The following is a 16,407-nucleotide window of genomic DNA, read 5'->3' as shown; positions in this document are numbered from 1 at the left end:
TAGTTAGTTAATTTTAGAATAGTGTAAGTAGTCATTCCCTTGTCTTCTCTCTGGGCTCCTTTACCAGAACTGTGACAGGTCCTGAGCCCTGTAAGGGCTTCAAGAGGTGCTCCTCTTGTCTGGGGTATTCCTGAGTCTGATGCCCACATCCAGTCCCATCTGTTTTTGAGTAAAGCCAACTTTCTTACCATTGCCATGCCTTTACTCCCCAGGCCAGAAGGGAGAGAGACTTGAAGCTCCAGACTCATCTGGCCTCAGAACATGTACAGCCTGAAACTCTGGCAGGCCCATGACTGGTGTCAAGACCATGATCAATCCTGCGGTTCTCTCCTGTGTGACAAACCCTTCTACTTGGGTTTCTGTGCCATCTTCCACCAAAAGCTCAAGACTGGGATCTACTTGTCCCCATAAAGGGAGAGACTCCCTCAGCCACCAATGCTCAGTCCTGTCAGTTCTGTGGCATCAAAATCAGTTTATGGCACAACACTAAAAACTGAGCTGGCACTGTGGCATAAGGCTTGAAAAGTCCCAGGTCAAACCCTTCATCCAGCACCACTGCCCTCTCTGCCAGTCCTATATTGAACATGTCCTCCAGCACCAATACATCAGTTATGGCACCACAGGACGACTCCAGGAAATCAGAACAGGAAGCACTTCTCCCCACTAGAGGGGCACAAACAAAAGAAGAGGAGGAACTATCATCTTTTTCCTCTCTCTTACTCTCCAATACTTTTGGAGTATTTTGGAGATTTTTAATGATATAGCTGTCTCTTCAACACACATCTCCAGTGACAGACCACAGCACCAGTCAGCCTGGACATGTCACTACAATAGATCCCAAGAATCCCTTCTCTCTCCCAGTGCCTGAATGGGGGACCCCATTAAGGCTACTGTCCATTTCACCACATACTTTTCCACCACTTGACTCTGCTTCTGTACCTACCTCTCTGATTCAAATCTGCAGTTGTCTCAGAGTAGCTTTGACACCATTGGAGATGATTTTGAAGGCTCCCCAAGTTGACATCAGGACATTGGACCACTTCCCTCTCCTTAAATCCAGGCTTAAGGGACATTTAGCTGTCAGGCATATTAAACACAGATCTGTATTTTCTGGTTGTACTGTTTCTTTGTTCCTGAAAGGCACGACCAATGTTTTTCCTTCTACAAGGGAGCCTCCTCCACTCTTGGGGCTTAAATCTTTCTCTGATTAAACTCATGGATCCTCCCTTTGAGCCCCTCAAGAAAATGTCTTTGGTGCATCTGTCTCTAAAGACAGCTTTTCTTAAAGCCATCATCTCTGCCAAGAGAGATGGAGAATTGATGCTTTAATGGCCAGACAACCATATACTTAGGTACATAAGAACCAGGTGATTGTGAGGCCCAATCTTAGCTTTATCTGCATAATGTGGACATTAGAAGGGCACTGTGTTTACCTAGAGAGTACCAAAGCCTTTAGAAAAGTCCAATTGACTATTTATAGCCTATGGGGAAAGATGTCAGAGATAGTTTATTAGCAAACAAAGGCTGTCACAGTGGATAAAAAGATAGAGAGAACTATGTTACATTTTAGCTAGAAGCATAGTTCCCATCAAGGATTTAAAAATGCACTCCAGAGCCATTGCAGCATCTGTGGTTTGTTTGAGACACATTCCTGTTACAGAGAGATGCAGAGCAGCAACATGGAGTTGATATATAGAGTATAATTTTTTTTATATTGGGCAATTAAAATGTGCATTGGAATTTTCTATTACTTCACTTGTTTTAAAAGCTGCAAGTTTGCTTAATTTTAATTTCAACCATCATTGTTTATTTTAGGATCTAGCATAATGCCAGCAGCTGGAACAATGTACTTGACCACTTCAACTGGATATCCTTATACTTATCACAATGGAGTAGCTTATTTTCATACTCCTGAAGTTGCATCTGTTCCACAGCCATGGCCTGTAAGTAATATCTGAAAGATTATAATTTGAGAATACTGCATATGTCTCACAACTGGCTTGTTGGTAAGGTTCTGTTCCATGAAGCTTGTTTCCTTTTGCTTCTTTCTTGTATTTTCCATGTTTTCTTCTTTCCTCTCTCCTTGTTATACAAAATAGATAAAACTCCGAAGAAAATTAATTACTACTGTGAAACTTGCTAACTGTACATTATCTTTGATTGTAGGGAGTATTTTTATAGCTGTGTTGGTCTCAGGATATGAAAGAGACAAGGTGGGTGAGGTAATATCTTTTATTGGACCAACTTCTGCTGATGAGAGAAACAAGCTTTTGAGCTTACGCAGAGCTTTTCTTCAGGTCTGGGAAATGTACTCAGTGTGTCCCAGCTAAATACAAGGTGGAACAGATTGCTTAGCATAAGTATATTTCACATACACATATTTCAAGGGACCATTCAAGGTGAAGTGACCCCTTAACACCTCTTCACTCCTAAGGGGGATTGAAGGGGGGAAAAAACTGGGGGAGATTGTGGGTTATAGATTGTTGGAATATACCATAAATCCAGTGTTTCTATTTGGTCCATGATTTTTAGTGTCTAGCAAAGTTATGAATTTAGGTTCCCAGGTTCTTCTTTTGAAGGGGTTGTGCAGGTTTCCCTTGTGAAAAGTGCTCACCCACAGATGATATAGTAGTTTTGTCTCATCGTTTTTCTGTGTTAATTCATTCAATAGCGTAGTGATTGTCTGGTTTCACCCACATAGTTGTTATTGGGGCATTTAGTGGACTGGGTGAGATACATCACATGTTGTGATAGGCAAGTTTAAGACCCATAGATCTTGAAAGGCATGTTGATTGGGGTGTTGCTCATCATAGTAGTGAAGATATGTCTATAGGTTTTGCATCTGTTGTTCTGGCAGAGTGTGTGCCACTTTCAGTTGCTGTGTCCTAGTCTGTGTGGAGCTTGCTTCAGATGATGAGCATGGAGAGATTGGGGAGTTGTTTGAAGGCCAGAAGAAATCATTTGGGAAAGATTTCTTTCAGGATGTGGTCCTCATCGAATATGGGTTGTAATTGTTTGGTGTTATCCTGTAAGGCTTCCAGTGTGGGGTAGTAAGTGCCAACTAAAAATCAGGGACTGAATTGAGACACTGGATTTATGGCTTATTACAACAATCTATAACTCACTAACCCACTCCCCCCCCCCCCGCTTTTTCCCCCTCCTTTTCCCCCAGTGGGTGAACAACCACCAACATTGCCAGCTAGTGGTCAGGTGGAGGGTGGGCAGGTTGTCTACCCATTGAAAATATCATCCTGTCCTTCAGCTTCCCCCTCTACTGCCCACCCACCCTCCAGCGGCTCCAGAGGAGATCTTACAGCAGCGCCGCTGTAAGATCTCTAGTGTAGACACAACCTCTGAGTATGTTTCCCAGACCTGACAAAGAGCTCTGTGTTAGCTCAAAAGCTTGTCTCTTTCACCAACAGAAGTTGATCCAATAAAACTATTACCTTACCCACCTAGTCTCTCATGATGTTTGATGGCAGCTAAGGAATTTGCTGCTTTTCTGACTGTAACTGCATCATATAATGTAATTAATGTGTCTGTTAAGAGGTAACTGCAGTTAACAGATGATCATTAGTACAGGTTTCATGGATCCTGTTGAATAAAACAAACTGTTTTACATTGTTAATGCTTTTACCTTTGCCTTGTCCTAGGGAATCTGTGACTTTAAAAATGCATAATATTACAAAAAAGTATATGAAGTTTAAATTCTCACGTCATTTGGCTTCACCTATTTTTTTAAATATAGAATAAATGATGAGACATTATAGAGCAGAAAGAAATTCATAACAGAGAACTATGTAGAAATGTGGTGAAAGGTTTTGGCTGTAGGGTAAGAGCAAAGAATTGGAACTTAGGACTACTGAGTTTTGTGAGAACATGCAGTCACAACCTAGACCAGTCGCTGGTCCAGTCTCTGAATAGACTCCAGTCTATTGTGACCACTGAATCCTAAATGCTAATAAACTCCCTGGGTTTGAGTAGTGACTGATCACTGTTCCTTGCTTTGGATCTCTCAAACTCACTTCCCAGACCCAGTGTATAACACTCTTCTTGGGCAGTGAGACCTTGTAGTCTGGCCACCTAGACCCCAGAACCAGTGTCCACACTTTTCCCCCAGAGTCTACCTGGCTGTGTGAGCTTTCTAGTTAATCCCCTCAGGGTCAGTGTAGCCATAAAGCAAGGAACACAGGTTTAACAAAGGAATTTCTTATATACACACATGCACACTTTACTCTTAAAAAGCACAAGAGAATTATAGATCTATGGAAAATAAATTCCAGAATGCAGTCCCCTCAGTGTGATCTCACCCCCTTTTGGGAGCTTTGGGTTTGACCACAGTCCTTTAGGGAGATAAAGCCACTCATGCCTCCACTTTTTTCAGCTTGGTCTTTTGTTTCTGGCAATGAAATGGTTTTCCCTTGCTTAAAGGGTATTCCTCTTTTTAAAACAGCCTTTTCTACCTTTTCTGTCCTTGTTTTTCCACTGGGGATTTTCCATGCTCCTTTCCCCTGTCAGCTTCTGGGCAGAAAGTTCAAAGTCAGTTGACCTGCTGATAGCAACCCCATTGTTCCACCAGGAGAGGGACTTTCAATGCTGATGGCTCTGTCATAGCCTCCCTATTATGTGTCAAGTTCCTGATACCATAATGAATATTTCAGGCCACAATAAAGGTTACATTCAAAATGGAGGATGAAATATAACAGTGTTCACAAAAAATTGAATTCATAAATTGCCACAAACATATCCCTCAATCTGTCTCACATCCATCTTAGAATTGGTGTTTGTTTTGGGAGGAGGATAAATGGGGGTAGATCAAGTTCTGGGTTTAAACAGGGAAGGGCAAGCACCTTTCTATCAACCCCAAAAGACAGATATTTTATCGTTACCAAGAAGCTGCATTGGAAAGATGTCCTGGGAAGAAATTTACACATAGTTTACTGTTGGATTCTGTCTTTTAGACATCACGGGTATGTCTACACTGCAGTTAAAAACTTGCATCTGGACTATGCCAGCTGACTTGGGCTAAGGGGCTGTTTAATTATAGTGTAGACATTCAGGTTCAAGCCAGAGCCCAGGCTCTGGGACTCTGCAAGGTGGGAGGGTCCCAGAGATCAGGTTCAAGCCTGAGCGCAAACATCTACTCCACAATTAAACAGCCTCTTAGCCTGAACTCCAGAAGCCCAAGTCAGCTGACATGGGCCAGCCGAGGTTTTTAACTGCCATGTAGACATACCCTTTGTGTTGAGCACCTGGGCATTGATTATCTTGGTGTTGACTGCCTCAAGCTTTAGTGCCTCAAATCTGGGCTTCCCAGTACATTGATGTTGGTTCCTCTGGTGCTGAGGGAATGTCTAAACAGCAAAGAAAAATCTACAGTTGGCCTGTGCCAGCTGACTTGGACTTATGGGGCTGTTTCACTGCTGTGTAGACATCTGGGCGTGGTCTGGAGCCCAGGCTCTAGGACCTTGCGAGGTGAGAGGGTTCCAGAGCTTGGCCTGCAGCCTGAGTCTGGAAGTCTACACAGTCGTGAAACAGGCCCACAGCCTGAGCCCCCTGAGAATGAGTCAGCTGGCACGGATGAGCTGCAGATTTTTCTTTGCTGTGTAGACATACTCTGTGTCCTTTAGTATCAGGGCCCTCAATTATTTCAACCTTGTGGACTTTGGTACGATATATTCCATTATTCCAGAGTCTTCCAGCAGATTTTGTGTTTTGTGGAAGGAACTTAAATTAGGTTTGAGGCTGCACTCCCTTTCATATCCAAAGGATTGGATGGACGGGGTGGGGGGGGAATTTGAGGATATAGGGTATGTGAGCAGTCCCAATGAACACTGCTTTCAAGAAAGTTCTTAGTTCATGTGCCTAGGCCATGTGCTTTGTCTGCAGTCTGGATCCATGCAAATGATCATCTTAAAGAATCATAGTTACTGTAAGTAACCATTTTTATAAATTATTTTGTTTTTAAAATGGTAAGTTGTATAGCATATAGTACTTAAGGTGTATGTTTTAGTAAAAGTAACAATTCCTGAGATTAATGTATTAAAATTTCTAATGTATCTTTTTTTTTTTTCTTTTAAAGTCACGGTCCATTTCCAGTTCCCCTGTAATGGTAGCTCAACCTGTTTATCATCAACCTACATATCCTTACCAGGTAAAAGTTAGAAAACTGGTATATCATTTCATAGCCTGAGGTTCTTCTTCGAGTGATGTCCCTGTGAGTCCTCCACTTTAGATGATTGTGCACCCTGTGCTTCTAGTTGGACAATTTCAACAGCAGTATCTGGCTGGGCTGCACATGTGCTCTCCCTGTCTCTTGCCTGTCAATCTTGCAGTTGATTAGCATTGTTCAGCCGCCCCTCCCCCCCGCCGCCCCTCCTTCCTGCCAACTCAGTTTCTTCTCATTCGCCCTTGGTTCAAGTCAGAGCTCCGGCAGTGCCTTCACTTGCTTTACCTCAGATATGCATGTTAGCAGTTTTTCTATATAAAGTTAGATTAGTGTTATTAGTACATTTAGATTAGTTGGTTAAGACTTTCTATTTTTCTTCTCCCTGTATAAAAAAAATTCTTTTCTAACTTCATCCCATCACGGGATATTCCCTTTGAAATGCCAGGATCTCCTGGATTTAAATGCATTTCCTGCCATGAGGCAATTCCTATCTCTGATGGACACTCACAATGCGTCAGGTGGCGGTGGGAAACATATGTACCCCAAAAGTGCACTCATTGCCATAATCTGAAGACCCGCACAAGGAAGGCAAGGGACCTAAAACTTAAGCTTATTCTCATGGAGAAGTCCCTCCATCCCAGGAACGCAAACTTCTCCCAGTGACCAATCACTGAAGGTGGCTTCTGACAGATCCTCCTCCTCTGCTTCATGCGGGAGGGACCTGTCTTTTAAGACCTGCAAAGAGGAGAGCTACCACTCCTCCTACCAAACCTGCATCTAAAAAGAAGCGTTCCCCAGCTCGCTCTACTGCATTGGTACCGACCACACTGTGGCAAAGTACCTATGAGTCAGCAGGGACTTCTGGTGCCGTGGGTACCGTAAAAGCCACAGACCCTAAGCGGCCAGGCTCCAAAAAGGAAGGCAGAGAAAAGACTGCCCTTTCCTCTACGGCACCGGTCGCAACAACAAAATCCTCCCTACCGAGTGCCTCTGCAGTTTCTAAGGCACAGGGGCCACCTCCTGGCTCTCTGCTGCACATCACTGATGCATCGGCACTGAAGCCTCCTAAGTCCCCGGTGCAGTCAACATCGGCACCTATCCCTCTGGCACCGCACTACCTCCCGGTACTGCAACAAATGCAAGTGCCTTCTCCGGTACCAAGAATACAGCAGTTCCTTGTACCTAAGGACCTGACAGTGAGCCTGGAACTTGAGTCCCTTCTCCTCTGTACTGATATTGCATCCACGAGCTGCATCTTGCCCCCCCCCTCCAGTGAGGAGAACGAGGAGGGGGAACTTTCTTCATTTCAGCATTCCTCACCCGTGCAGACCAGTATCAGATCTGAGCCACGAGAGCATGCTAGACACCATCCCAGACCAGACATACAGGGGTGGTATGGACACTCATGGGGACACCCACCTGTGCCTTGCTGACCACAATGGTCATTCTGGGACCCATGGGCAGCATACAGGCAATATTTTCCCAAGCCACCAAGCAGCAGGGAAATGTATAGACACCTCTCACCAAAACCAGTAGTTCCACCTGACGTCTCCCAGGAACAGACTTTTGAGCAAACAGAGCAGGAGTTAGACCAGGAGGCTATTCCTGCGACCGACTTGTCTTCCTCACGTGACAAGATCATCATGCCTCTGCCCCCTACTACTGGAGACGATTTCAAACAGTTTCAGGAACTGTTTAAAATAATAGCTAACACACTTCAAATCCCTCTTGAAGAGGTCGCCAAATCTCAGCCCAAGCTCTTGAACATATTCCACACATCAACATTTTCCAAGATTCCCTTGCCATTATGGAGCCCGTCATAACCATCTGGAAAACCTGTGCCAGAATCCGACCTACGTGTAAGAGGGCGGACAAAGAATATTATGTCCCTTCAGAGGGGCTAGAATTTTTATTTTCCAGCCCCCAAATTCTCTTGTGGTGGACGCTGTTAACAAAAGAGGTAGGCACCATTATTCCAGGCCCACAACTTATGATAAGGAGTGGAAAAGGCTGGATTTACATGGCCGCAAGGCCTACTCATCGGCAACATTACAGTTTAGAATTGCCAGTTATGAAGCTCTCTTGGCAAAATATGACCACACGACTTATTGAAAATTAGCAGACTTTATTGAACTTATACCAGGGGAAAAGAGAGAGCAGTTTACATCGCTCATTTTTGAAGGCCACCTTATAGCTCGAACAGCCCTTCAGGTATCATTGGACTCTGATAACGCAGCGGCGAGGACCATTGCAGCTGCTGGGCCTCCTGGTTTCACCTGTCAGGGTTTCCAAGAAAGGTGCAATCTACAGTAAAGGACCTTCCTTTTGAGGGTCAGAAGCTGTTTGCCAGCAAGATTGATGAGTCACTTCACTCCTTAAAGGACTCGAGAGCCACTATTAGATCTCTAGGCATCTATACACCTGCAACTAAATGCAAATGAGGCAGGTATTATACATTATAACGTCCTAGACAGGCTCCATACACACACAACCAGAGACCGTATTATCCTCAAAGACGTAGGCAAACACCACCCAAACGAAGTTCAAATTTTTCACAGTCCTCCACGTTACAGCAACCAATCTCCAAACACCAAATTTGAAGGTTTGGTTGAGGGCTTGACAGACCTCCCGCAACTATTATCGCTAACTCCACACTGCACCAACCATCTGTTTACAGACTGTCTGGTACCATTCTACCCATTTTGGCGTACTGTCACTTCTGACAAATGGCTACTAGAGATCATCAAGACCAGCTACTCCATCCAGTTCCTCTCCTTACCCACCCTCCCTCCTCGTCCTTCTTCAGGGACCCTTCTCACAAGCCACTCTTAAGACAGGAAATAGAATACTTCCTGCAACTAGGCACGGAAGAACCAGTGCTGGTACAACACAGAGGGAAGGGCTTTTATTCCCATTATTTTTTAACACAAAAGAAGTCTGGGGAATGGACATCCATTCTCGAACTCAGGAAACTAAATAAATTTGTCAAAACACAACATTTCAGGATAGTTACTTTAGCAACAATAATTCCTGCTCTGGAATGAACGGATTGGTTTGCAGCCTTTGACCTGCAAGACGCATATTTTCATATCGCTGTATGCCCAGCACACAAGCGATTCCTCCGATTTGAACTGGGACAGGACCACTTTCAATACACAGTACTACCCTTTGGCCTTTCCACGGTCCCCCGAGTGTTTTCCAAAGTGCTAGCAGTGGTGGCGGCCCACCTATGCAAGCAAGGGGTCATGATCTACCCATATTTAGATGATTGTGTAATCAAGGCTCAGACTCGAGAAGAAGCCGTCGAAGCCATGTAAAAGACAATGTCACCTTTCACAGATCTTGGTTTACAAATAAACCTTCAAAAGTCAATGCTAACACCAGTTCAACAACCAGACTTTATTGGGACCCCACCTAAACTCTATGTAGGCGAAAGCATCACTACCACCTCAGAGATTCATCGCCCTGACAAACTTGATCGATACCATGATACACAGTCCACAAGTATCTGCCAGGACCTGCCTTCAGCTACTAGGTCACATGGTGGTGACCACATATGTCATAAATCATGCCAAACTATGCATGCGCTGCCTGCAAGCTTGGCTCAGGACAGTGTACATTCCACACAATCAAAGACTGACAAAACTCCTAAGCATGCCAATGAAGGTCAAGGACTCGTTACAATTGTGGACCCGCCCGCACAACATTCCCTCCCAAATGATAATTACAACGGATGCCTCCCTACTGGGTTGGGGTGCCCATTTAAACAGCCTCACAGCACAGGAATCAACTCTCCACATCAACATCCTGGAACTGCGAACAGTTCGCAATGCTCATGTGCACTTCATGCCTCTAATCAAAAACAAAACCATACAGATCATGACAGACAATATCAGCCACCTACCTACAAGGATCTCAGACCATCACAGCCGACATGCTCAGCCGAAAGTTCTCACACAACTATGAGTGGGAAATAAACATCTCAGTGATCCAGAACATATTTCAACTATGGGGGTTCCCCTCGATAGACCTATTTGCCATGAGGCAGAACAGCAAATGTCCAACATTTTGCTCCAGAGCGGGTCTGGGACCAAAATCCAGAGAAAATGCTTTTTTCATCTGATCAGACGCACCACTCGTGCATGCCTTCCCTTCCATCCCGCCAATGCCCAGAGTCATACACAAGATCAGATATGATCAAACCAAAGTCATCCTGATAGCTCCAGCATGGTCTAGGTAAACATGGTATCCATACCTACAATAGATGTCAGCATGCTCGCTGCAAGTCCTTCCATTCTTTCCAAATCTCCTCTCTCAGGACGCAGGCCAAAATCTGCACCCAAACCTGGAGACGCTCCATCTAAGAGCCTGACTCCTCAGTGGTTCCAAGGCGAGGAGATGATCTGCTTCAAAGAAGTTAAGGATATCTTGCTAAACAGTAAGGCCAGTTACACATTCGACATACCTCCACTAATGGAAGAGATTCCATATGTGGGGCCTAAACAAACAAATCAAAGCCACCAATTCTACCCTGCCCGTAGTCTTGGACTACATACTTTACCTTAAGAAATCAGGTGTCTCAGAGGGTTCATTAAGAGTACACCTGGCAGCAATTACAACCTTCCACCACAAGGTGGATGGCTTTTCGGTCTCTGCACACCCAACTACTAAAAGATTCCTGCAGGGCGTTCATGACCTCTACCCAGAACCCAGAGCCCTAATTCCTCCGTGGGACCTCACTCTAGTGCTTCAATCTCTGACGACTGCCCCGTTCAAACCTCTGGTTACATGTTCACTACTACATCTTTCCATGAAAGTAACCTTTCTAGTAGTCATCACGTCAGCAAGGCGTGTTGGAGAAATAGGGGCCCTGATGGTAAACCCACCATATACAATTTTTCTTAAGAATAAAGGTCACTCTGAGACCTCACCCTAAATTCTTACCTAAAGTCCCTTCTTCATTCCACCTCAACCAACCCATCCATCTTCCCATATTATTCCCTAAACCTCATAAGGACAGGCAAGAGGCAGATGTCAGAAGGGCACTAGCCTTTTATCTGAAATAGACCAAGCCGTTCAGAAAAACTTCTACGCTGTTCCTCTCCACCACAGAACACTCTAAAGGCAAACCCATCTCTAAGCAGAGACTTTCCAAATGGATTTCAGGCTGCATCCAGCTCTGCTACCGTCAACTTGGGCGACAACCCCCCTCACGGGCCAGAACACACTCCACAAGAGCAGCAGCCACCTCAGTAGCCTTCTTGAATGACATGTCTATTAATGACATATTATTCCTGGGGGAAATCTGCGCTCTGTGGGGGGCGCAGAATTCATACCTTCTGCAGATTTCTTGGCTCCCTTGCAGAAAAATGGGGGAGCAAAGAAATGCACTTTAACGTTGCCGCTGAAGACGTGTCCTTATTGCAAATGACAGTAACGGAATCCTCAACTAGTAAGGTCTGTGTGCTTTCTTGCTTTTTTTCCTGTGCCAGAGAGGCAGAGTAGAGTTAAATTACAGCTCAGGATGTATTTTACTTATCCATTTTAAAAAAATGCAGAACAACGATTAGCAAAACTGTATGACTTTCATGTGTGAAAGTCTGAGCAATTTAAAGCAACAGTCTACTTTACAGAACACCAAACACCAAAATAAAAGTAATGTAACTTAAATGAAAATCAATTATAACTAGAATGCAGGGTCTTGGTTACCTTTGTAACTTAACTTTCATGTGTTTAAGAAATGCTGTTATTGTGATTTTTTTTCTGTATGGGAGGTTAAATAAATTATCAGCGTAAGTGAAACTGGTGTAATTATATTAAATAAAATGCAGAATTTTGGATTTTTTGGAGCAGAATTCCCCCAGGAGTAACATATGCAAAGCAGGTACTTGAACATCACCCCACACATTGATACAACACTATGTCATTGACCAGGTCTCAGCATGACACCCGGCTTGGACACACAGTCCTATCATCCATTGAGAATTAAATCCAAACCCCTCTTTCCACCTGAGGGGCACTGCTCTACAGTCACATAAAGTGGAGCACCCACAGGGACATCACTGGAAGAAGAAGAGGGGGTTACTCACCTTGTGCAGTAACTGAGGTTCTTTGAGATGTGTGTCCTTGTGGGTGCTCCACTACCCTCCCTCCTCCTCTCTACTTTGAAGTTCTAATTAGTCCTCTGCAGTAGAGAAGGAACTGAGTGGGGGGGCAGCTGCACAGAGCTAATCAACTACTGCGACAGGCACAAGATGGGGAGAGCGCATGTGCAGCCCAGCCAGTTACTGCTGTCGAAATTCTCCCATTAGAGGCACAGGGTGCGCAATCACCTAAAGTGGAGCACCCACAGGGATACACATCTCAACGAACTTCCGTTACTGCACAAGGTGAGTAACCCTCTCATTCTTTCGAACCCTCTAGTTTTGCTTTCACCACTCTCTCAAACTCATAAATTCTTAGCATCTGTCCCTCTGGCCAAACAATGCTCCCTTCAAAGTTTACCAGTGCAATACCTACAATTTCAAGTCACAGTAGATAGCACCCTGCGGTATTCCATTCCTACAACCCCTCACTAGGATTTAATTTTCTGCCTGCTTACCTGGAATGAACTCTTGTCCTTTCTTTATGGTAATGCTAGATAGCTGGGTCAATCCCATCCTTGCTTAAAAAAATGGTTAACAAATCATACAAAGTTGGAAATCACTAAGGGTTTAGGACTTGATTCTACAACTAGATGCACCAATGTGAATTCTAATACCCATGCGGTGTCACTGATGTCAAAGGGACTTATGCATGCACAAGGGTTCTCACCAGTAATTTTGTTTGCAGGTTTGTGACCTTAGTTGGAAGAAGAGTTCTCTGGAAAGTTTCTGGATTATGGCTTTATTGATCAGTTGTGACCATGATAAAAATATCTTTGAAAGTAGGACTGTTGCAAAGTTTTAAAAATACTTTTGAATTGTAGTAACACTTTGTATTTTATCTATTTTATTTATTTATTTTAATTAATTTTAAAATGTGCTTAAGTGATTTAGGATCCTACGTGCCATTTTCAAAAGTGCCCAAATCAGAGTCCCATTGCAAGTGAATAGGACTTATGTGCCTAAATTACTTGGACTCCTGCCATCCAAGAGATTTTGAGTCTGAACTCAAAGGGAACATTAAGTTCCTGAAACACAGGGCAATTAAGACCTGCCAGTGTCTGTTTTATTTTCAAATCAACTTATTTGAAAGGTCTGTGTTTTCCATATGAGAATGTTTTAATTATGAAATAATAAGCTATCTTATTTTTATGAACCTAGGCACCTGCACAGTGTCTTTCAGGTCAGTGGCAATGGAGTGTTCCACAGGTAAATATATTTTATAATTGAAGCATTTGGTCATTGTTTTCATCGTCTGAATGCATAGTATGCTTTTTCAATTTTTAAATCACTTGTCCATAATTCAGTTGATGAAATGATATCTCCCAAATCAGTTAATCAGCACTGTTCAGGTTAATATTGTTTGTTATATCTCAGTAATGCAATTATGCAGTATTTCCTGGCATAATGGAAGGGATATAGTATAATTTAATAAAATATCACATCCAGTTTGTTTATTCACATAATATTTCTTTACCACAAGAGAGCTTTGTCCAGCTTGTAGTTCTCTAGTCTATATGGATGGGGAATCTTGCCATCCAAGGGATTTTGGGGAATCTTGCCATCCAAGGGATTTTGAGTCTGAACTCAAAGGGAACATTAAGTTCCTAAAACATAGGGCAATTAGATATACCGTGGTTAGTCTAATAGCAGTGGCCTCTGTCACCATTTGGCCCATCCTTAGCCCTGGTCTGCACTACAAACTTAGGTTGATATAACTGCATCGCTGAGGGGTGTGGAAAAAGGAGCAACCCAGTTATACCACCGAATTCCCGTGTAGACAGTGTTATGTCAATGGAAGGGCTTCTCCTGTCAACATAGCTACCGCCTCTTGGAGAGGTGGAGTACCTACGCCAGTGGGAGAGCTTCTCCTGTCAGTGTAGGTAGCATCTTCACTAAGCTACATCAGCACAGTTGCACCGCCGACATAGCTTCAACCGCTTGTGGAGGTGGTTTTATTATGTCAATGGGAGAGCTCTCTTCCATCAGCATCAAGCGGCTACACGAGTGATCTTACAGCAGTGCAGCTGCATCAGTACAGCTGTGACGCTGTAAACTCGCTAGTGTAGACATGGCCACACACACCTCTTAAAAGGCATAAGGGAGTTACAGACCTATGGAAAACAAAAAAACACCTGACCGTAATCCTTTTCAAAGGGGAGGTAAAGTCCCTGCTGCCTCCATTTACTTTTTTTGGGGGTCTTTTGTTTCCATTGAAGAAATGGCTTCCTTTTCCTCAAGAGCATGTCCTTTTTAAAACAGCCCCCCGGCACCTTGTCTGTCCCTGCTCTTTTATTAGGGGGTTGAGCATGGGAAATGTCTTCTGCACATCAACATCCTAGAACTCAGGGCAGTCAGATATGCCTGTCTCCAGTTTCTACCATTGATTGGGGCAAATACATACAGGTCATGCCAGACAACATGTCATGCATGTTCTATATCAACTGACAAAGAGGGGCAAGATCCCCCTCCCTCTGTGCTGAAGCTGTCAAAGTTTTGGAATTGGTGCATATGCAATAAGATCATCATCACAGCAGTTTACCTCACAGGCGATCAGAATGTAACCGCGGATACCCTCAGCAGACACTTTTCTCAAGACCACAAGTGGGAAATAGATTCCATTGTACTCAACCACATATTTTGGCAATAGGGCATCCCTCAGATAGATCTGTTCTCCATGGCCAGAAACAAGAAAGGTGCTCAGTTCTGCTCCAGAGATTGGCCTGGGTCTCCAGTCCTTGTGGCAATGCCTTTCACTTTCTGTGGTTGTCAGGTCTACTATATGCATTCCCTCCGACTCCTCTAATATCCACAGTTCTGCTCAAGATAGAGGAGGACAAAGCCAGAGGTATTCTAATAGTTCCACCCTGGTCCAGACAGACAACGTTTCCTTACCCTCATAAAGCTGGTCGCTTGTTCACTGATCAGTCTCTGGACTGCTCCGTATCTTCTTTCCCAAAAAGACAGGAAGATCCTTTACCCCAATCTCAGAGTGCTTCACCTCAAAGCATGGCTACTCAATGGTTTGCGGGTTTAGAAACAGTCTGTTCAGGTGGAGTAAAAAGAGTACTATTACATAGCAGGAAACAGTCTACACACTACACTTACTCGCAAAAATGGACAAGATTTTGCTGCTGGTGTGACCTAAAGTACATTCCACCAGCAACCTCATAGCTGTCAGATATACTGGACTACATCCTGAACTGAAATACTCAGGTTTGTTGTTGAGCTCTGTTAGGGTCCACCTGGCAGCCATCACAGCTTTCCACTCTCCAATAGAGAGTTATTCCGTGTTTGCTCACTCAACTACAATGAGATTCCTTGGGAGTCAGAAATCTCTTCCCACAAGTCAAATGTCCTATTCTGATTTGGAATCCGAACTTGGTCCTTAACTTGAGGACACTGTTCAAGCCACTGACTACCTGTTCGCGCCTGTATTTATCAGTAAAAATGGCATTTCTGGTAGCCATCATGTCAAGCCGGCAAGTTAAGGAAATAGGGGCCTTTATGGCATACTCCCCTTTCACTATATTTTTCAAAGCCAAAGTCATATTATGACCACACTCCAAGCTCTTACCAAAAGCATCTTCAAAATTCCACATTAACCTTCACCTTCTGGATTTTTACCCTACACCTCAGCTGGGTAAGAAGCACTGTTACACACACTCAATGTTAGAAGAGCCCCGGTCTTCTATCTTGACAGGACTAATTGCTTTAAAAAGTCCCCCAAATTGTCTCAATTGCAGATAGCTCAAAAGGGTCAACAATTTATAAACAAAGACTCTCTAGGTGCATATCTGACTGCAATCATTGTTGCTACCAACCTTGCAATCTCCAAGCACCCTCGAACATACAAACGCTTTCTACGAGGTCCATTTCTGTTTCAATAGCCTTTCTGGAAAATGTTCCCATTATTGAGAGACATAAAGCTGCGACTTGAACCTCTATACATATCTTTGCTGAGCATTATGCATTAACTCATGATTCCGCTTCCAATGCTGTATTTGGCTCTTCAGGGCTTTCTTCAGTATTGGTCTCACTCCAAAGCCCCTTCCTCAAGGGGAACTGCTCAGTAGCCATCTAGAGTGGAGCACC

General features: G+C 43.9%; 1 protein-coding gene across 2 annotated transcripts in view; it reads left to right on the top strand.

Moving 5' to 3' along the window:
* Positions 1 to 16,407, top strand: part of BOLL (boule homolog, RNA binding protein) — a 101,099-nt gene that overhangs the window by 39,244 nt on the left and 45,448 nt on the right. For both annotated transcript variants that reach the window (XM_065560888.1, XM_065560889.1), the window contains 3 exons: positions 1,816 to 1,943; positions 6,083 to 6,154; positions 13,474 to 13,521. In XM_065560888.1, coding sequence (XP_065416960.1) covers positions 1,816 to 1,943; positions 6,083 to 6,154; positions 13,474 to 13,521 — 248 coding nt within the window. The remainder of the gene's footprint in view (positions 1 to 1,815; positions 1,944 to 6,082; positions 6,155 to 13,473; positions 13,522 to 16,407) is intronic.

This window comes from Chrysemys picta, chromosome 11, assembly GCF_011386835.1.
Source record: "Chrysemys picta bellii isolate R12L10 chromosome 11, ASM1138683v2, whole genome shotgun sequence".
NCBI lineage: Eukaryota > Metazoa > Chordata > Testudines > Emydidae > Chrysemys > Chrysemys picta.
The sequence above is the reverse complement of the archived record's forward strand: the minus strand, read 5'-3'. Positions and strand labels throughout refer to the sequence as shown.